Source organism: Sminthopsis crassicaudata, chromosome 6 (assembly GCF_048593235.1).
Source record: "Sminthopsis crassicaudata isolate SCR6 chromosome 6, ASM4859323v1, whole genome shotgun sequence".
Lineage (NCBI taxonomy): Eukaryota > Metazoa > Chordata > Mammalia > Dasyuromorphia > Dasyuridae > Sminthopsis > Sminthopsis crassicaudata.
The window spans coordinates 38,584,956-38,608,087 of record NC_133622.1 but is presented as its reverse complement, the minus strand read 5'-3'; the positions used below and the strand labels follow the sequence as shown (position 1 = coordinate 38,608,087).

Genomic DNA, 23,132 nt, shown 5'->3' with positions numbered 1-23,132 from the left:
TAATCCCAAGACAGTTTGGCTGCTATCTAGATTGGTTTTGCAGTAGTGTAAGGCAGAGGAAAACAGCAGGTAATTGATTGGACTTTGGGACATAGGGGACTTTGAAAGTTAAAGCATGCAAAACTTGGAGAATTTATTCTAGCCAAAATTCAATTCTCTGAGAAAACATATACTAGCCTGCTCATTGCAGTTTGTCTAACATTGCTAGCTAAGGAATGGAGAAAATATTAATTTTGGATTGGATAAACACAAATATTTTTATTTTTAGTTTTTTTATTGAAGTTTTTTTTTCAAAATATATGTATGGATAATTTTCAACATTTGCCCTTGCAAAACTTTGTTTTCCAAATATTTTCCCTCCCTTCCTCCACCCTCTCCCCTAGAGAGCAAGTAATTCAATATATTTTAAACATGTGTAGTTCTTCTATACGTGTTTCCACAATTATCTTGCTACATGAGAAAAATCAAATCAAAAAGGAAAAATGTGAAAGAAAACAAAACAACAAAAAAAGCAAACAACAACAAAAAAAGTGAAGATGCTATGTTGTGATCCATGCTCTGTTCCCACAATCCTCTCTCTAGGTACAGATGGCTTTCTTCATCACAAGACCTTTGGAACTGACCTGAATCACCTCACTGTGGCAATATTTTCCTATAGAAATGGTGTATCATTGGGAGAGAATATGTCATGTTCCTGAATGAGATTTGGAATCAAATGAATTATAAATAGAATTAATGATACCCTATAAGAGTAGAAAACTATAATTATGTTAATTTAAAATAGTAAAAAATGCCATTAAAAGTACTACAGAATATATACAATGATTATAGGAGAAGGCCTCATGTACTATAATAAAATATCTAGAGCTACCAAACTTGCTTTCATCTGCACTTTTCCCACTCCTTGCTCTTTGGGCTCTCATGGAAACCTGGCTCCCTCTCATTGACACAGCTTTTCTGGCCTTTTCCACAAATGGCTATATTTTTTTTCCCCACCCTCCCACCCCCATTTACTGGTTGAGGTGGGGAGAAGTGGAAAAGTCCTTTGCTTCCTATTGTGCCTTCCACATTTTCTTCTACTATCATCACTCCGTAATCTCTTTGCCCTTCAGATTCATTCAGTTCATATCTACAACTCAGTCAAAATTCTTGTAGCTGTGGTCTTCTGCCCTCTTGGACCCCACTTTCCCCCTCTTAATTCAATGTCTTTCTTTCCTTCCCTACTCCTGCTCTCATACTAGAAGACAAAGATATTTCTCCAATACATCTTACAATTTCTCAGCTTATTTATTTCACATGACCTATTTCTCCCCTCAACCATATAAGGACAGTCAGTCATACCCTTTAATTTGCCATACTAACAAACACAGCACTCCCATGTTCATGAATTCTGAAATTCCCTTATGTGATCACAATCCATTGTGATTCCATTTCTCAAGACAAAGAGTCTTGCAAACTCTAAATCCTATTCTTTTTCTAAACCGAGACCTATCTCACTCTAACTTATCCCTATTACCAAGGTGTCCTACTGCTTCCAAAACCATCTCCAGTCACTCTAATCTATATCTGGCCCTGGAATCCTTCTTCACTTAAATCCAACTCACTTTCTTGTCATGGCAATTCCTCCCTGATATCATGATTCTCTTCAAGAATGAAGAACAGGGGCAGGTAGGAGGCTCAGTGGATAGAGCACCAGCCCAGAAGTCAGGAGGACCTGAGTTCAAATGTGATCTCAGACTTAATACTTCCTAACTGTGTGACTCTGGGCAAGTCACTTAACCCCAATTGTCTTAGCAAAAAAGAAGAAGAAGAGCCCAGAAGAAAGAAGGACAAACAATAATAACAATATCATGACCAAAATCTCACCAGTTATTCTCCTCTCTTCCCTATTTTGCCCCTTTGAACAAGTTAAATTCTACTTGAGTTATCCTATCTCTTGAAACACTTGCCCCCTTATTGTATTGCTGATTTTGCAAAGCTTTGTTCCATCATTTATTTCCTTCACCCTTGCAGACATGTTGTAGAATAAAGCTGGAAAAAAATCATGAAGTCACGTTGACTGGGGAAACTACAAATTTATGCTATGTCTCTTTAATTGAGCCTTCTTTGCTGCAAAACAATTCTTTTCTACTTCCCTAAGAAACTCACTGTCCCATGCACAATGGAAGGTCTTCCAAATTTTCCCATCCCTCCTCAAACCTCCCGCGGCTCTCCCTCTCCTCCTCTCAGCTGAGAATCTTGTTTCATAGTTTGCTAAAGATATTGAGGTCATTCACCTAAGACTCCTTATTTTCCCTTCTTCATCCTGTATCATCCAGATGCCTTCAACCTCTATCTTCTCTTTAGCCCAGTGTCTCCCTGTTCAGGCAAACCCTCTTATATGTATAAGTGATCTCATCCTGTGCTCTTTCACTATCATCCTCACTCTCATTTATATTTCCTCCTATCCATACCAAACCTTCTCTTTTCCTGCCAATCCTATTATTATTGAGGGTACTACCACCCTCCCAGCACCCAGACATATAACTTAGATGTCTTCCTTGATTCCTCTTCCTTTTTCATCCCCTACATCCAATCTGTGGCCAAGGGCAGTCAGTTTCACCTCTTCTCTCCCCTGACATCATCACCACCCTAGTTCTGGACTACTGCATAGCCTGCTGATTGGGCTTCTTGCTTCAAGTCTCTTCCTCCTCCAATCAGCTGTCAAAGTTAGTCTAAGACTCCAGTTTGACCTTGTCATTGCCCTATCAGCTCCAATGATTCCCCGTCACCTCCAGGATCAAAATATAAAACCTTCTTTTATTCAAGTTCTTCATAACCTGACTTCTCCCCAGGCTCCATCTTTCCAGTCTTGTTACACCATACACCTCCTGTTCCAATATTCAGTGATCCAGGGATATTGGCTTCTTTGATGTCCTTTTAAGTAGATATTCCATCTTCCAAATGGGCATTTTCACTGGCTTCTCCCATCCTTAGAATGTTCTCCCTCCTTATCCCTGCCTCCTGGCTTTTCTGGCTTCAAGTAAGCTAAAATCTCACTTTCTCTGGAAGCCCTTTCTAATGCCCCTTAATACTAGTGCCTTCCCTTGAGATTACCTCCATTTTGTTTTGTATATAGTTGCTCTTGTGCATAATCGTTTATCTGCATATTGTCTCCCTCATTAAACTGTGGGCTTCTTGAGATCAAGGACTATTTTTGCTCTTTTTTTTGTAGCCCCAGCACTCAAACACATTATTAAGCACTTTTTAAATGTTTATTGAATACTACAAAGATATTTGAATATTATAAAGATCTATTAGTTTATCAATGTGGGTTCTTCAACTAATGAAGATCTTAATCCCTTTGATTTAGTTGATAATTTTTGAGAGGTGCTCTTCTTATAAATGAAATAAATATAATTTAATTAAAATGACCGATCTTGGCTCCAAAGTAGAGTTAGGTGAAGGTAATGAATGTGATAAATGTTGTCAGGTGACTCAAGTCTCTGGATCCAGTTTCTTTACAAGGAAAAACTTAGGCAAAAGTGATGTCAGGAGGAATCTGGAAATGACTAAGAAGTAAAACCAAAAGGCATCAGTAAAGCTTTTAAAAAATATCAATAGTATTTTATTTTTTCAGTTACATGTAAAGATAGTTTTCAACATTCATTTTGGTAAGATTTTTTTTTCTTCCTCCCTCCCTTACCCATGCCTTCCCCAAGATAGCAAAAATTTTTTGTTGTTTTAAAGTAGTGTTGCTGCTGTTAATTCTATTTCTTCCACTGAAAAGAACTTTTAAAGAAGTAAATCCCTTTCTCAACATTTCTGCCCCTTGATCTTTATACTTAATCTAGAGATGAAATATTTTTACTCATATATTCAAAGCTCCTCAATATCTCTGAATAAAGATCATCAAAATCAATTTGAAATTCAATAAATTTCTTAAATACATTGAATATAGTGCTAGTTTTTAGAGCTAGAAATATTATTTTAAAAAAGAAAAGAAACTATCTCTAATTTCAAAGACTTTGGAGGCCTTTTTCAGCCTAACAAATCAACAAAGCACAAGATCTGATGGGAGAAAGTATCCATAGTTTTGATAAGATTGAACAGAAAATAATAGGTGCCATGGTGACATTACAAATTAACAAAGTATTTGATAAGCTCCATCACAAATGATGCTTCAGGATAACACCCATGACAATGACTAAAATGTAGGGTTCCATTTATTTTGCTCATTCTTGTAAACTATTTTAAAAGGGATTATGATTTGAGAATGTGACTCAAATTCCTGTGCTCTGAAAGTTGTAACTAGATTTCAGAATAGCAAATCACACTTTGTGTTTCCAAAATTCAGTTTTTTAAAGAGGCTTTGCCAGGGGACCTGAATTCAACAGACATTTATTAGTTTTCTGCTATACATAAAGCACTGTGCTCCTGGCTGTGGCTACAGTTGAAGATTAACATCCTTGTACTTAAATTCTATTAGGTGAAAATGTATGACCATAGTTCTACATTGCACAAACTGGAGTGAAATGGAAGCAAGCCATCTTTGCTAGGGAAATGTAAAGAGGGTTAGAATGCTTTCTTCAGAAGAAAAATCAGAGAAAGCTTTGTAGAACAAGAGGCACTTGAACAAAGCCTAGAAGGAAGATTCTAAAAGTCAGTGATGGAAGATAGAATGCATTTCAATCATGTTAGCAAATGTCATAATTATTAAAAGAATATTTTTTCCATCTAATAAAAACAAATACATCTTTTTGAGTGTCATAGCAATTCTATAAAGTAAGTAATATTATCTTCATTTTACAGATGAAGAAACTGTAGCTACTGAGAGTAGTTAACTGGCCCGGGGTCACACAGCTAGTGAGGGTCTGAAGCAAGATTTGAATTCAGATTTTCCTGTCTCCAAGTTAGCCTTCTGCCCCTAATTCCAGGCTGACTCTACAGCTTGGTGTTAGATAAGGGAGATTTTGACTGGTTAAGAAAATAAATAGTTTTCTGCTTTTGCAATGGTTTGTTGGTGGGAATGGAAGGTACCCAGATATTTGGTGAGGTTAGAACATAAAAGATTTAGTGGCAGGAACTAAATGCCTATGGACAGAAGAAAGAATAATTCATGATATGTGTACCATAGGAATATATCTTAAAATTGTTTATTTGGAAGCACTTGCTGGACCACTGGATGGGGCACTGGGTATAAGTCAAGAAGACTCAAGTTCAAATTCAGTTTCAGACAATTACTAGCTATGTCACTGAACTTCTGCCTCAGTTATCTCTTCTATAAAATGGGGATAATAGCAATCTTTCAGGGTTGTTGTGAGAACCAAATGAGTTAATATTTATAAAATGTTTGCTTAGTACAATGCCTAGCACATAGTAGGTGCTTTATAAGCACTTGTTCCCTCTCTTTCTTCCTTTTTTATATTGCCCTATAATATGTTCCAGTGAAGATACATGCCTTTAGTGGTTGTTTCATCAATATCTGAAACTCATCATGTTCCAAACTGAACTCATTATCTTTTCCCAAAAAACTGCCCCTTTTCTAAACTCCCTTGTTGCTGTGGAGGATGTCACTATTTTTGCAGTTCCTAGTTTTGAAACCTAAGTGTTCTTATTTACTTCTCATTCTTCTGTACCTATGTCTATATCCAATCTGTTGTCAAGTTCTCTCATTTCTACCTTCATGAAATTTTTCCAATAGATCTTTTTTTTACCTACATCTTTCCAATAGGTCCTTCCCCCCCCCCTACATTTTTCCATTAGGTCCTTTTTCTCCCTTCTCCAACTGCCACGGCCATGGTCCAATTTCTCATTGACTCATCAACTATTGAAATAGCTTGCTAGTTGGCCTCCCAGTTTCTCCTCCATTTAGTATTGCATATACTTTGTTTGTAACATAGTTGCTTGCACATTGTCTTCTGTTAGATAGTAAACTCCTTGAAAACAGGGACTAGATATTTATTTGTTCTTTATTTTGCCTTTCTTTGTATCCTTAAGCTTAGCACAGTGCCTGGCATACAGTAAAGACTTAATGAATGCTTGTTAACTAGTGCATGTGTGTGTACGTGCTTGCACAATACTCCAGCTTTTTGGGGCCACCCAATGCTAATATATGTTATTTTTAAGAATGACAAAGGGGAGACAAAAAAAATTTTTTTTTTTTAGCATTATCTCAGGGTAAACAGTATACATATAATCTGGAATTGGTAAGTTAGGCTCTCACAGAATACAACCATCATCTTATATTTAATATGGAGGCAACAAAGTGGTACAGGGGATCCTGTACTGAGCTTCAAGTCAGAAGTCCTAAGTTCAAAAACAATTTTAAACACTCCCAATTATGTGCCCTTGGCAAGTCACTTCATCTATAAAATGGGATGATAATATTTTTCTTGCAAACTTTTTCTCTTACACCAACTCTAAAAGAAAAAACACATTTTTTCTTACAGAGTTGGTGTGAAGATAAATTAGATAATAAATACAAAGCATTTTGCAAACCATACAGTATTATACAATTGTTAGATCTTATTATAATTGTTTATTCAAAAGGATGCACAGACCCTTTCAGTAAGGGTCCAATGAAGAAGAATAGTGCTATGTTATTAAAGGGATTCTATATTTTGGATGAGAGATATGAAAGTTCTATAGTATTAAAATTTTAGGAAACTTTTATGCTTCAAAAGCATTTCCAGCAGCATGGTTAGAGCACTTTGCTTATTCAGTGTCTACTTGTAGAGTCTATTAAATACAATATTCCTATGTTTTATAATCTTAGCTCATGCACAGGTATGATAAACCATCCCACAGGTTCCCAAACCATATATTGGATTTCATTGTATAACTTTTTCCCCCCTCAACCATAAGGAAAAGGAACATGACAAGCCTTGAGATTACGACACTGATGCAAGGTTTTCTTACAAAGAAGTACACAAATCAAGATGGCGAAACAATATTGTGAGAGACTGAGGCTCCTCCTCTCCACTTTGTCAAATCTTGTTCTGACCTACTTCCTTGATTTTGCAGATCCCAGAGGGTGTTACCAATTTTTTTTTTTTTAACCCTAGTGAACTCCCTTCTTATTGATTAAGGACTTCCTAAAATTTAACCTGAAAGCCATGATTGATTGCTTAAAACATTATTACCTGGTAAAATATTAACAGTTAGAATTTACTTTAGGTGGAATGAAGTAATTTACTTGTTATAGTCATTCAATTCCCATCCTTACAATAGATAAATCTGGTCCTGTTAGTTGGCAGGACATGTTGGACAATTGCTGATGTATTGGATGAAATTGAAATAAAGCATGAAGTATGAAGTATGTGCCACTTTCAAAACATATATTCTCCTTTCTTTGACCTTGTTATAGAAGCTCTTTGTCGCCACCAGTTCCTCTTGGCATTTAACAGACCATGGGTTGGCACAAATTGGGCAGAGTGAGTTGAGCAGTGTGTTTTGTGAGTTCCATTTGAAGGTTGTTTAAGTTTCATGTTTTAATTATTATCACACAATTGCGTTATTGACTATAAAATAGCCCATTTCCCCCCTAATCTTTTTTGACCTATAAGGCAATTTAAACTTCTTCCCAAATTCAGAACTACCTATATTTTTTCCTTTATTAGAGTACTGATAAGCATCTTTTGAAAAAAAAGTGCTAATTATATCATTATAATGGACTTCTCTCTTTAGAACTGTCCATCTACTGAATGGATTTTTCAATTTTTTATTACTTCAATACTTGACATTTCAAGCATAACATTTGTATACTTAGTATTCCATAAAGGTGCTGATCAGATTCTGGAAATGTTATTACTATTTATTTATTGGCTATAAACTAAGCCCATTGAATAACAAGACCTCCATAAAAGTACATACTTCTTAAAAAGGCAAACTTACAGATATCTTTGCCCATTCTGGAAAATGAACATCTCTAGCACTGACATACTTATACTCTGTGTGAGAATCAGCAAGCTCTGAAGATGCATCCCCTTCCTCCTCCACTGAATGAATGAATGTAACATCATGGTAGGCTTTGCTAGCAGGTAGCCATCACAAGTAGCATGGCATGCTGGGGAATCATAATTAATTTCTTTAATCCTATTCTGTTTTGAGATTGTACAGATTGCTGTCATTATCCTTTCATCATTTCCTCCTGAAATATAGCTGATTATAGAAGAATATTCTCTTCATCTTCTTTTAGGAGCTTCAGGATCAAGTAGAGTTGTTTCCTCATTAGGCTTCAGAAAGTACCAAAACTAACATCTGTGATTTAAAAAAAATTGAGGGACTTCTATTTGGATGGTACCACTTTAGTGAAGATCACAGAAGGAGTTTTTGTATACGACAATCATTTTTTCTCTGTCCATGGCTGTAAACTAAAATTACATTTCAATCAATATTGAGTTCCATTCAATAAACCTTTATTAGATACAAATTGTGAACAAAGCATCAAGGTATAAAGACAAAAGGGAGGGAGGGAGAGAGAAAAGGAGAGGAAGAGGGACATGGAGAGAGACAGAGACAGAGGAAGAGAGAGAGAGAGAGACAGAGACAGAGACAGGGGAGGGAGGAAGGTAGAAAGAAAGATGAAGGAAAAAGGAGGAGAGAGAGAGAGAGAGAGAGAGAGAGAGAGAGAGAGAGAGAGAGAGAGAGAGAGAGAGAGAGAGAGAGAGAAAGAGAGAGAGAGAGAGAGAAAGGAAGAGAGAGAGACAGAGAGAGAGAGGAAGAGAGAGAGACAGAGAGAGAGAAGAGAGAGAAAGAGAAGGAAGGAAGGGGAAGAAAGGAAGGGGAAGGAAAGGGAGAAGGAGAGAGAGAGAAAAAGAGAACACCAGCAACTTCAGCATGTCAGCTCCTTTGGGGAGGGACAATTTCATCTTTGTTCTTTTATCTTCAGTGTCTAGCATAGTGTCTTGCATGTAGCAATTGTTGAATGAAAGAAAATGAACTATTGGAAGGACAAATCAAGAGAAGTTTTCTGTAGGAATTGGCAACTGAGCTTACATATGAAGGAGGAGCTAGGAGTGCATGTTATACAGAGGGGACAGGATATGGAGCACTAAGTTCTCAGAAGAGCCTGTAGACCAGTTTTTCTGGAACACAGTGTGGATGATGGGGACTGATGTGAAATAAATCTGGCAAGGCTGGTGGGAATCAGATGTACAAAGCTTTCTTGGAAGTGTAAATACTATTTATCATGTGTACACATCTATCTCTATCTCTCTATCTGTCTATATGAATATATCTATCTGGGTAACATTTATATTAATGAGAATGGGATCAGCACAAACAGAACCATGAAACAGAACACTCAAAGAACACTAGAAGGAGTCTTAACAATTTTCTTCATTTTATCCATGGGACACCTGAGTCCAGAGGTGAAGGCACCTGCCTAAGGTAATCCAGTGAAGGAATAAAGGGTTTGGGGTGGAACCTAAGTCTTCTGACTCCCAGATCACATGACACTGTGTATCTGTCCAAAACCCAGTGGTGTCTCAGAACTATTAACCAAGTCAAAGGAAATTGTGTGAGTTACTGGTGACATCTTCCTATGTAAAAGATATCACATTGCATAGCTAGCACCCCTTGTGTGATTGAAAAGATAAAGAGATATCTTTCCTTGACAAGCTATGCTAATTAAAAAAAGAGACTATACATTCTAAAAAAAAACAAACAATAACAACCAAAAACAAAAAAACAAACAAACAAAAAACCTTGCTCTACTAGCAAGACAGTAAAAATGTGAGAGAATTGCTGTTTGTTTCTTTCCAAAGTAAGGTCATAGCTCAACTTTAGAGTTGTCATGCTCCTAATATCTTCTCTCTCTCTCTCTCTCTCTCTCTCTCTCTCTCTCTCTCTCTCTCTCTCTCTCTCTCTCTCTCTCTCTCTCTCTCTCTCTCTCTTCTCTCTCTCTCTGTCTCTCTCTGTCTCTCTCTCTCTCTCTGTCTCTCTCTCTCTCTGTCTCTCTCTGTCTCTCTCTCTTTCTCTCTCTCTCTCTCTCTCTCTCTGTCTGTCTGTCTGTCTGTCTGTCTCTCTCTCTCTCTCTCTCTCTCACACACACACACACACACACACACACACACACACACACACACACACACACACAGTTTGGACATTTAACTATAATATATGTGTATGGAAATCTTTGTTCAGGTAGTATATCCACAATTAATTATAACATATCTCCAAGTCTCATAGTATAATTCTGAATTATACTTATTTGTTTACCTTTGGGTAAAGGAAAAAAAGAGAGCAGTAACCTTGTCTTTGTCTTACTTTAGTCTTATAGCTTTAGTAAGCCGATTCTCATTTCTACAGTAAGTTTTGTGTCAAGGAAATATCAAATGAAGCTTTCAGGTAGCCAGATGGTACAGATGAGCCTATCACATTTCTAATTTTTATCTTTGTATTAATTGTGACATAGATACATGATCAAGATGAGACTAAAAGAAAACTAAGAGGTGGGTGTGCACATCCTGACAAAAGCAATTTCATTAATAATGTGGAATTAGAAACAGTTCTCCCTGTTTTGCTCTAGAATGAAAGCAGACACTTTTTTTTGCTTTGGTTTTGGTTTTGGTAAAATAAACACAGTACTTTGTAGGAACAATGACCCCTTTATTATTTAAAACATTTAATCAACCTATAGGATAGAATTAAAAAAAAAATTTTTTCATCAACATGTTTATAGCTATAATTTACCATTTTGTAAAACTTTTAGTGGGCCAAAAGCTTAATGATTATGTGTAAAAATAAACAAATTCGCTTTTGGGGGGGAGAGAAATGGAGAAAAAAAGATGGGAGAGTGTGAGGCATGTAAGATAATGGTGTAATTTATAGAGGGTTGGTCTTGAAGTCAAGAAGATCAGGATTTCAATCTTGCCTCTGACACAATACTAGCTGTGGGCCAAACCCTTGGCCTCTTAGTGAGACAGTTACTATAACACTCTACACTACGGAAACTACAGATCTGTATTTGTAGAAGTTTCTTAAATGGATGAAATTTCATGTCTGGATTTGTAAAATATATGACTATTATATACACATTTTAGAAAATCCTAGTAATAGTGATGATTGTGCTATATTATGACATTTTGGGGTTAGTGGAAGTCACATTCTCCTTTTCTAAAGGCTCCAGGTAAATCTGAACCAGTATTTTTTTTTCTTTTTTCTTTTGAATCAGTATTTTTTAATATTCATCATATAACTTCTGACAAAATTAGGATCAAGTGTGTTTCGGGTTATTAGATACAATTACTTATTTTAGATTTGATAGGATTATTGTTCTCTTGTCGCAGAATCCCTAAATTCCCTGACTTCCTTTTCTCTTTCACCCTGGTAGGTCTCAGATTTCACCTTGTGGGAATAAAAGATCCCAGTTGGGTGTAGTTGTTTGGTTGGTGTTTGCCCGTGACCAGGGTGAGCTTTCATTCCTTGACTGTGCACTGACCAGACACATTTCTGATTGAGATAATGGCCCTGAGATCAGAGAAGCAGTGACATTGTACCTTCACCATATATGAGTTTAAACTATATTTAAACAAAGCAAATCTCTGCTCAATGACTCTTAAGTGCCTAGTGAACCAAACGTGTTAGTTTTAGAGCTGTGTTTACATCACATGTAAATAAAATAATTTTTTTTTCTCAATAGTATTTTATTTTTCCAAATACATGTAAAGATAGTTTTCAACATTCATTTTTGTAAGAATTTGTGTTCCAATTTTTTTTCTCCCTTCCTTACCTACCCTTCCCCTAGATAGCAAATGATCTGATATAGGTTAAACATGTACAATCCTTTTAAACATATTTTTAATTTGTCATGTGCAAAAAAAAAAAAATAGACTAAAAGGAGGAAAAAGCAAACAAACAAACATGTAAATACTATGCTTCAATCCACAATCAGTCTCTTTAGTTTTCTCTCTCTGGATGCTGATGGCACTTTCCACCTCAAGTTTATTGGAATTGTCTTGGATCATTGCATTATGAGAAGAGCTAATTCTATCATAGTTGATCAAAACATAATCTTGCTGTTAATTGTGTACAGTGTTCTCCTGTTATTGTTTACTTCACTCAGCATCAGTTCATTTAAGTTCTTTCAGACATAAAATGAAATTGAACACCGTTTAACACCTTCACTATGGATTCTTAGTGATATTATTCATATTTCACAAACCTATTTCTAATAGCATATAATTCCCTATTGTGCATTTGAGTTATATATACATCTTTTTCAAAACAAAAGAGAATCATGTCACCATATTTAGTGTACCTGAATAGAGGGGGGAAAGAGGGATAATGTGTCTTGTTTCTTTTGTAAAGCCTTGATAGGAGAGTATAGTGACCCAGTGTCTGAGGAAAAATACCAGGATGAAAGGATCTGCATGGAAACTTAAACTTAATTCCTTGGAGAGGAAGTCTGAGCATTCACTAGATCCTTCTAGTGAACCAAGTGATCCAGAGATGAGAATGCATGGGAGAATTCCTGGGATAAACCTAGTATACACATAAGAAGAGTTCCTGGAATTCATATACCTATGGAAGGAGTCATAATATGGAAGCTCTTTACTGGAACTGTGAGTAATGTGGACTGTGCAGATCTAGGGGAAGATCTTTAGTGACTCTGAGAACTTAAGTAGAAGGATTTAAAGACTAGAATAAAAAAATTACTCATGCATATATACTGTCAAAAATTATAAATAAAAATAAATAAATAAAGACTAGCATAGTTTTATGAGTGTAGAGGAGGTACAAATCTTGGGGGAAAGTACAGCTTCCTAGAGGAGTGATCTGTGTGAATCTTTAGCAATATTGAGTGCTTTCTCTTGAAGGGGAAAGGGCTTAACCTCAGGATGGTACTATAAGTCAGTATATAAATACCTGAGACATAAGTATCTGGGAATCTGAGACTTCTTGAAGAGGGAGAATTGCCTGGACTGTGGGTTCAGAATTGGATTATCTGAAAGCTATGGCAAAAAAGAAGAAGGAGAAGAAGAAGAAGAAGGAGGAGAGGGAGAGGGAGAGGGAGAGGGAAGAGGGAAGAGGGAAGAGGGAAGAGGGAAGAGGGAAGAGGGAAGAGGGAAGAGGGAGAGGGAGAGGGAGAGGAAAGAGAAGGAAGATAAGAACCTTTATATACTTAAAGAAAATTATTCTGAAGTGATAGAACAAGAGAGGAAAGTAGAAATAGAAAGAAATATATCGCTCACCATCTGAAAGAGATCCTACAAGGAAAGTATATAGGAACCTTAATGCTAAATTTCAAAACCCCTAGATCAAAGAGAAAATTTTTCATATTCAGCAAAATTAAGTATAATGCTGAATTTAAAAAATGGACATTTGATGAACTGTCAGATTTTCAGGATTTGTTGCAAACAAACCCAAATTCAATAGAAAAACTGACATCTAAGAACCAATATCAAAGATTAATTTTAAGAGACTCAATAAGGACAAACTGTTATATACTTGGAAATGTAAACTAGATTGTCATTATTAATTGGGTAATCCAAAAAAAAAAAAAAAAAGATTGAGGTAGAAATGATGTGATTATAAAAAGCAAAATTGTGTAGAGAAAGGTAATTATGCTAGACAAATGAGGTGCAAGAGCAAGAACTGACATGGAGCAATTAGATTAGGGGGGGGAATGCTGGTAGTTCTGAAATCCTACAGGCATAGGAAATGGGTTAAAGAGCGAACATTCATCCATCCATTCATCCATCCATCTATCCATCCATCTATGTTGTGTGTATGTATGTGTATCTAGAAGGGTATAAAACTCTCCAAAACATATAAACAAAAATATATTTATGCTTACCTGGGAAATGCTTGGGGGGAGTAGCACTGAGGGGAAGGGGGGAGGGTATGGAGGGGAGGATGGAGGGAAAGGGGAGGTAATCAGTAAAGGGAAATTAAGACAGGAAAAAAAGTATAAAGGAAAAAGAGCACACAGTACAAGAAAGTAAAGAAAAAATGGACAGTTTTGAATATAATGTGTTCTATTAGGTATACACTTTCTTGAACTGGAAATTTATTGTTGCATATTTTGGATCCTGCTTTGCACATAATGTTTTTTTTCTTTTCTATTTAAATTTTAAATAAAAAAAATTTTAAAAGAAAAAGAAAAATGAGAAATTATCTACTAAAACTAGAAAAAGGAACTTAACCTTTAGAGTCTTAACAATATCTGACTGACCCTATGCTTACTGTATTCCTATAAAGCTATATATGTATTTTTGGCACATAGCAGGCAGATACTAAATGCTTAGTTCCTCCTTCCTTCCCTTTGAATTTGGGCCATGGGTTACAAATGTTTGCGAAATAAAGCAAAGCTCTTTACATAGGTTCAGTCATTCATACAAATGTGAATAAATTTTCTCATTTGGCTTTAGGTTGGCAAGGCCAATAAAGACAATTTTATAGCTGTGATAGAGTTTTAAATGATTCTTCTACAAGAAAATTTTGAATAATTGGAACTTAACTTCCATTGTCTGTTTCTCCTGCTTATTTCCTAGTAGAAATTGGAGAAAGATCACAACAAGATTTTTAAAATATCTCTAGGGGCTGCCTTTGGGCCATTACATCTTAAGCATATCACTCTACCTTGGACAGTTTCAATATAGTGTAGAGAAAAGTAATCTTTGAAATAATTTCAATGAGATAAGATACTTTTTTTTTGAAGAAAGATTGAATTATGTGGCCAAAATATTCTTCTAACTGTGGCAGAAAAATGAACTAATGCATTTTAAGGAAGAATAGTACAATAATGATTAAAAATTAAAATTAAGCTGGAAATTTTAGTAGAATACCTCATTCTTTAGGCATTACAGTTAAGTAAGCTTTACTCATTTACCACTCCTTCTTAGGGAAATAATATAAAACATCATTCCCATCATAAATCCTAGGGCCACGATATATTAACTTTGGCAACTATAATAGAACTTGTCATATCAGTGAATTAATAGTCATTAAACTGAAGTAACTGGTACTTCAACATTTGTTTGAACCATACTTTTAGGACTGTTGAAAGACAAGAGTAATAGGTTTGATGCTTATACTAGTTTTAGCCTTCGCTGAGTGATTTTGTCAATTTATTGTTCAAGTGCCAAGAGAGGACTGTAAATGGACAAAGGATGTTTTTGCTTTAGTACATCTTCCATTGGTTCCACCGTACCAATTAAGGCATTCATCCTCTTGCTTTCTCTTGTACTTTCTCGTAATTAAAGTTTCTTTTAAATTGATGCCAGAGACAAAGTGGTTGAAATTGTAGACACAACTACAGTTGAAATATTATTCTTGTTATTATATAATTAATCTTCATCTTCCAGAATCCTTAAATAAGAGGTATAATAAAGAATACAACCAGAAGTGTCAAACAATAGATCCCTTCTCTCTTTATTTGTGTGTATCTATGCACTGATATGCATATATGTTTGCCTGTGTATATATATGTATATATATGCTTAAATATGTATACATGTTTGTATATATGAAACATTTTTAGACCAAGATGTCATTTAACAATATTCAGGATGCAAGACTGGGAAGCCAGATACCAGACTTAAAGCCTCACAATTGCTGTTGATCTTTGAAGGCTCTTCGACCAAATGATTTTTTACCAATTGGATCATGACCACAAATGAAAAAATTTTCACTCCTTTTACATCAAAATTATTCAGTGACTTACTAGGTGAAGAGTCAGGACAGTTATATTTTCATCTCAATGCTGCCACTAACTAGCTCTAGGACTGGACAAGTTACTTAATCTTTTTTGCCTGAATTTTCTCTTCTGTAAAATGAAGCTGAATTAGATAATCTTTAAGAATTGGGGACAATTCTTAGAACTAGAGTTCTCATATGCTATAATTCTATAATCACTATCTGATGTTAGTATTATCAAGAAATGCAGACCAACGCACACTTTGCATTGTAATGGCTTACAGACTTATCCAGAGGCACTGAGAAGCTAAATCATTTGCCCACAGATCACACAGCTAGTACATACCAGAGGGGCAGAACCTTTGTCTGAATTGAGGAAATGGTGCAGTATGGTATTTTTTTTAAAAAATGAATATTTTCATTGTCTACATATTTCCTGATGGTTTCCATATAAACAGGAATCATAAGGGTGGGAAGGACTTATTGATAGGATTGCATTAAAATTTCCAATGGAAATAGAAGCATATTTTAATAATTCTTAAGTAAATGCATTTATGGGTTTTGATGCTTCCCTTTTACATTAATGCTAATTATTCACTTTACAGTCATTATCTTATGCTTTTATGGCACATGAATCATTTATAAGCAGTCACACTTATTATATTACCATATTGGGAATTGTTTTTAGTAGGTAAGTGCAAAGGATTGACATTGTACTAATTGTATCAAGTGTAGTAATGTGGCAAACTCAGTGAAACCCCTAGGAATTCAAAAAGAATTGCTCAAAGACAGGAAGCAGTTTTTTTTTTTAAAAGAGCACACTTGTGTTAACACACTTCAGACATGTATGACTCATGATGGACTGACTCCCCCTCCCCCTCCTCACAACACACTTGAATAAATCATGGAATATAAAGGGCAGATAATAGAAACAATGGAGTCTATGATTTAGTTCTTTCAGACTCTGAGTAGTTATATCTATAGCATGTGTGGGTCAGATAATCTAAATTATGCAATATAAGGATTTCCTCTTTTCAGATCTGGATTGGTCAGTGACTACTATGTAATAAAGTGAACTTTACAGAAATCTTTATACTTCCCTTTCCCTTTAAGATCAATAAAAAAGCTCTTCAATCCACTTGATGGAATTCTAGGTCAGAATCACAGATTGGCCAAAGGATTACTCACATCCCTGGTGGTTTTTAAAAAGTAACAACAAGTTCTTGTGAAAGAGTCATCTCTGGTAGTTGAGAAGATGGTGAGATGTGGGGTTAGAACACAGCTCTAGAACAAGTTTCTTAAACTGGTGCGACCCCATATGGGGTTATATAACAATATGGGGATTGTGAAATTATGATTTATTATCAGCAGATGTTTGATTTATAGACCTATTTTACATATATATATGTATATATATATATGTATACATATATCTATATATGTCTAGGGTCTTATAATTGAGTGAAAGGGGTCATGAGTGGTAAAAGTTGAAGAAGCCCTGCTCTCCAGAACACAGCATCTCTTACACATCTTTGAAAATACATCAGAGGGGAGAAGGATTTTCTTTTCTTCTTCCTTTGCCAATGGAATCTTGTGGCAGAAGCATCTAGTCATCAGACACCCAGCCCAGAAGGGACTGATCCTGCCAGATCCAAGAGCACAACCCCCAAATAACAGCAGAGTGCCATGTTTAGCAGATATTGCTTCAAGGGAAGCAATGTGAGGACGACGTGACAGTAGAAGCTACCAGGGTCCTCTAACGCCAAAGGTATAAATGATGTGGATTCCCTACAATGGCTTTCTATTAGTTTATTCTGTATGTGTGTGCTCACTCTTCCCACTGGTGCTCGAGACATTTATGGGAGATTGTATCTCTGGTTCATGGCAGAAATGTTTTGTAATACTTTCTCATTTCAATAAATGCTTTTGTTTTGAACTACTTCTTTGAACATGGTGACATAGCATAAGTCCTCAGAAACTATTATTGTGTGGATTCACAAAAAAAAAAAAAGAGTCTTGGATAGTTGTTTTCTGGGAGACCTAAAGTATGAGAATGAGTACTCCTCGAAGAGGTTCTCCTTTGAGTTAGTCCACAGACACCAGTGCATATATACATGCATGTAGACATGTGTCTATGTATGCAAGCATGTGTATAAACACATGCAATTTTTTTTGCATCAGAATTCCTGATGTGGAAACACATTCTCCTAATGTAGACTGACACACACTTTGCATTGTAATGGCTTACAGCCTTATCCAGGGGCACTGAGAGGCGAAATCATTTACCCACAGGCCACACAGCTACTAAGTGGTAGGGGGACTTGAACCCTTGTCTGAATTGGGGAAATTGTGAAGCACAGTAATTTTTAAAAACAATTCTAAAGTGTGTATTAGTACAGAGTCTCTCTTTTTAAAGTTCTAATATCCTCCCAATGGATATGGATATGAGTCAGAACACTACCATAATCTTGGAAGAATGAAAATTATGAGTCATTCATCATATTACTAATGATAATTCATCTGTGATGAGTTGTATAAAAAGCATCAGAAAGGCTTGGAAAAAGTTGCTCAGAGATAAGAGAACCAAAGAAACGCTTTAACACATAAGATAGATTGATCCTCAGTGATGAATTTGAATAAAGCCATGGCCAGGAATCACAGAGGATGAGAAAACAGAGATGGCTTATCATCCACTTTGCTTAGATCCAATTTTGAGCCTTTACACATGCTGTTGTTTCCTAGGCTTCCTGAGATGTGGTATAATGCAAAGAGTCAGAAAACTTGGGTAAGAAGTCACTGCTACCAGGGCAGCTAGGTGGCACCAGCCCTAATGTCAGGAGGGTCTGAGTCTGGTCTCTAACACTTAACACTTCCTAGCTGTGTGACCCTGGGCAAGTCACTTAACCCCAAATGCCTCATTAAGGGAGGAGGAGGAAGAGGAGAAAAAGAGGAAGAAGGAAGAAGAAGGAAGAAAGAAGAAGGAAGAAGGAGAAGCAGCCACTGCTATTGTGTGACTGAACAAAACAAGGTTTGAGGATGGGCAAGTCTGACTTCATTGAACCTTCATAATACTTGCATTCCCTGACACAGTTGTGAATAGGGAAATGCTTCGGAAACATTAAGCTGACGTGGAAATAGGAAAAAAAAGATAAGAATAACAGGTTTGTTGTGAAGAATCCATAAGATCACATATATGGAACATCACAAAGGAAATGCAGGATAGCAATGATGACATGGGTCACCCTTGTCTCTGAGCTCTGCCAGGACCTCCCCATTACTTCAAAGTGTTATAGAATCTTCCCTTGTAGTGAAGTGAATGACTTTTCCTACTCAAGACTCCTCAGCTTTAAAGTCATCATTGCTAGCCAACTTCTGTTACAGTGTAAAAATGCATTTAATTATTCATGATCCTGGGAGGTCTGTTATGTTCTATCGATTTGTTGTACATCTCTTGGCTTGAATTTCCTTCTGTTTGTTCATACTGATGATGTTTGTTTTAGCCATTAAGCTTTGAGAGGATACTGAACATAGCCGTTTTACTTGCTTATATAGTGCTCAGTGACATGATGTCATGCCATGTGGAATGGAAGCTTAATAAAAAATGATTTGGTAATTACAGTGGTTTTCTACTTTTGCTACATGGCTCCATGAAGTTTGCAGCCTACTGTATCAATACTGGCAGAAAAATTAAACGCTAATGGTGAGGGAATTTTAACTGTCAACTTAAATGTAAATTTTTCTGTACTGTGCCGATTTGGATGAAATATTCAGAAACACCTTCAAAGATTTTTAGAATAGTTAATATTTCAAGTAATCTCCCAGTCTATTCTGTTCCAGAAATATTTTTGAAATATAGAGCAAATCCAAGATCCCAAATAACTACTAAGATACAAATACTATATAGCAAGAAGTTGAATTTAGTTTCTTTTATTTCTACGTCTAATCATAGGATATTACTGACACAACATAAGTTAGGGGAAGAGGAAATGGTAGTCTGCTAAGGTGTTCTTTGCTTCAACTACCACAGTAGGCATCTTTAAGTTTGTTTCTTCTAATTCAAGGTCATAAGGTCATAGAGGAATCTTAGAGATTATTTAGTCCAACTATCATTATTGTACATATGAGGAAATGGAAGGTTATAAGTACGTGACAGAGGGAAGATTTGAACTGGGGTCCTTTGTCTCAAAAGCCAACAGAACCGATTCAGACTTCTCTAATTCTGATTTTATCGGGCCTCAATTTGACTCGGGGATAGGCCAGCAACCTACTACAGATTGACCATACCATCTTCTACAATCATCCAATTGGATTTGGGAACAGTTGAGGGCCAAATCAGGTACTTAATAACTCCACCATCTAAGTGCTCTTCAGTTCATGTGTCAACCCTGGAGGCAAACATTTTCAATTTTGAAAGACAGGGAAAGAGTTGTAGCTTTTCGGACCTTACAGGGATGTTGCGTTGTGTTTGGGCCGGGGTGGCAGTGAGAGAACCGCGTTCGATATTTGCCCAGAACTTCCCGTTGTCAATGTCATGGACACCATGGTTGGGCACATTATTTCTGGCTTCTGCCCAAACCCCAATTTCTCTTTCCTGCCAGGTCCTTCCCTCCTCCCCCCCCCCCCCAAGCCAACTAGTCAGCTCCAGGCGTTGAGAAGCTTCCTGGCCACTCCCAAGTCCTGACCCTATTTTGCTTTCTCCAGTACCCAACGATGCCATCTGGCAGAAACACCGAGGGGAAACCTGAACGTATGCCCCTGGCCCTGTTTTCCCCATCCTCCACCTCCCCCCAAAATGGTGCAAAAGCGCACCGGACTCACAAGCAGCCCCACACCGAGGGGGGGGAAGGGCAGAATTTGTAATTACAGGGAAAAGTTCCTGCGTTCCCCCTTCATCCCCCCGGGTGTCAGCGGCGAACAACAGAGGATTCCCTCCCTGGCCAGGCAGCCGATTGGCTGAGGGGTGGGCAGCTTCCCCCTCAGCCCGCTAGGCCGGGTTGGTGCCAGCCCGTGCCAATTACTGCCGCGGCCCCTTCCTCCCCGGAGGCGCTTGTCAAAGTTGATCGCCGGCTATGAGCTGAAATGGAGAGAATAGCAACCAGCAGCCAGGAGGCGGCGGCGCGAGAGGAGGAGGAGGAGGAGGAGGAAGGTGGCAGGACTCCGGCGCCGCGGCCGCTCCCGAAGGCCGGCAGTTTGCAGAGTCCGGAAGGAGAGGCCGTAGCCTTCCCGGCTCCTTCGCGGCTTAGCCCCCAAACAGGAGCAGAAAGCCCGGCGGCGGGGCAGGGCGAGGGTCAGGGGGCGTGGAGGGCCGGCGGCGGGGGGAAAGGGGAGAAGCGAGGGGCGCGCCTCCGCCGGCGCTCCGCAGCGGGAGGAGAGCAGGCTGTGGGTGGGGAAGCGGGCGGAGGAGGCAGCGCCGACTCTTCGGGGGCTCCCCTGCAGCACGCAGCGCTGGGAAGTGGGCTGGCCTGGGAGGCTGATCTAGCTTCTCCCCACCTCCTCCTCCTCTTCCTCCTCCTCCTCCAGCTCCTCCCGCAGCTGCCGCGGCTCAGTCCCGCCACTCCCCACTCCCCCTCCCCGCCCGCCTTCCCTTCCTCCTCCCCCACCCCCTCCAGCCTAGAACCAAACCAAACCGAAATCCGGACCCCGATCCGCCTCCCCCCGCCCGGCCCTCCCCGCGAGCTCTAGACCATGGGCATTTCTGTTTTCACCTTATAAAGATGGCGGTGCGGGATCACTGCAACCTTTAGACTAATGACTGTCCGAAACATCGCCTCCATCTGTAATATGGTGAGTACCAGCCGGCCTGGAGCTGGCTCGGAAGGAAAGAGGAGCAAAAGCAGTGAAAGAAAGGCCAGCCCGAGCCCCCGGCCCCGGCGCCCGGGCTAGGTGCAGGGTGGGGGTGGGGAGGGGAGGTCCGGAGGCCGGGAGGACGCGGGGCTGCATTCAGCGCCCCGGGCACTGGCGGGCTCGGGGAGCCGCCGGGGACCGGCTTCCCTGCCCGCTCGGCGGCCGCTCCCGCGGGCTCCCGCCACGCCGCCGCCGCCGCCCCCCTCCCGCGCCGAGCCTCCACCCGGCCGGCTCGCGGCGGAGGGGGCTGGGGGTGGGGCCCAAGCTCGGGCCGGCGTCGGGGGGAAACCCCGGCTCGGTGACCCCCGCCGTGGGAGAATGCGCTTCTGGACTCCGGCCCTCCCCGTCCACCCCCACCCCCGGGCTCGGGGACTGCGTCGCGGAGCTGCCTTGGAAATGCACTGGGCATTAGCCATTGGGAATAATGTGCTGTCATTGAAACTCAAAGTGTGCCGCCGACCTCTCCTTTGGACTCCTGCCTCTGTGAAAACACTTCGGCTCCACCAGCCAGCCTCAGTTTTGCCCATCCGTGAAACGGGGGCATATGTTGGCGGGAGATCAGTGGCACTTGGAGGCCCTCTGGTCCTGGCTGTGGGAGTGGACTGCGTAATACGGTTCAGCTGTGGTCCTTCTTTTCTGGCACTTTTTAGCAGATCGGGGGCGGGGGCGGGGGTGGGGTAGGAGAGACGTCGCCCTGCTAGTGGAGTTATTATTTGCCCTAAGGGGGGGCTTTAACAGTTACTTTGACTCGGGCTCCTCCTCTCCGGTGCTCCACGCCCTCCGCTGGTTCTTCCCCGCCGTTTCCCCGAGCCGAGCCCACCCCACGGGGCACCCCGTGGGCACGTTGTTGGCCCCGACGCCCCTACTCTGCGTCTGTGCCCCAGGGGATGGCGGTTTGCTCGCGGAGCACGGCTGTCATCCCCAACCTGCTGGACGCCGTTTCCCTCCGGCGTTGGGCACCTCTTCTGGGTGTGCCATGCTTGCTTATCATCCGGTTCCTCTCAGCATCCCTCCAGCCATCCCGGGGTGTCTAGACTCCTTCAGGGAACCTTGTTCCCTTTTTTTCCGTATCTCTTATTTATTAATCGCCTTATTTTGAAGCCCTCTGGGAACTGGTAGAACGGGCTTCGAAGATGGAATCTGAGAACGCTTCGATGAGAGTAGCCAAATGAAAAGTGACACTTGAGTTGGAAGCCCCTGGGTAAGGTGATCAGGCCCGCCCGCCCCTCCTCCCCCAGTTTAATCCTCTATTTCACACCTGAGATGCCAGGCTACCATATGGCAAAGGAGCACCCTGCTTTAGGATGGAACAGGGCACCGCTTACAGCGGGCACTCCAGGGCTTCACTAACGAGAAAGCAGCAATGCCTACTGGCTCGGAGAGAATTAGAATTGGGGTGAGACTGTAGACACCTTCCTAATTTTCATCTTCCTTCCCTGCCTCCAGGAGATCAGGTCCCCCGTGTGGTGCCGGTGTGTGCACTCATGCCGGAGTGGGCAAGAAAACTGTTATTTTTCCCTAATCCGACTTTTCATTTGTGATGGCTCGTGATGGATACTATTTCAGCCTGGCCTGGCCCTCCCAGGCAGGGGTAGTCATGGGAATGAAAGAGAAATTGGCTTTTTTCATGGGACACTGTGCGCTGTTCTTGTGGTCTCTCTCAG

At 39.6% G+C, this 23,132-nt stretch overlaps 1 protein-coding gene across 1 annotated transcript in view; it reads left to right on the top strand.

The window, feature by feature from the left end:
* The first annotated feature begins 21,278 nt into the window (after positions 1 to 21,278).
* The window catches only part of USP46 (ubiquitin specific peptidase 46), a 58,101-nt gene continuing 56,247 nt past the window's right edge, over positions 21,279 to 23,132 (top strand). Inside the window, exon 1 of the mRNA XM_074275408.1 lies at positions 21,279 to 21,408. Coding sequence (XP_074131509.1) covers positions 21,373 to 21,408 — 36 coding nt within the window. The 5' untranslated portion in view covers positions 21,279 to 21,372. The remainder of the gene's footprint in view (positions 21,409 to 23,132) is intronic.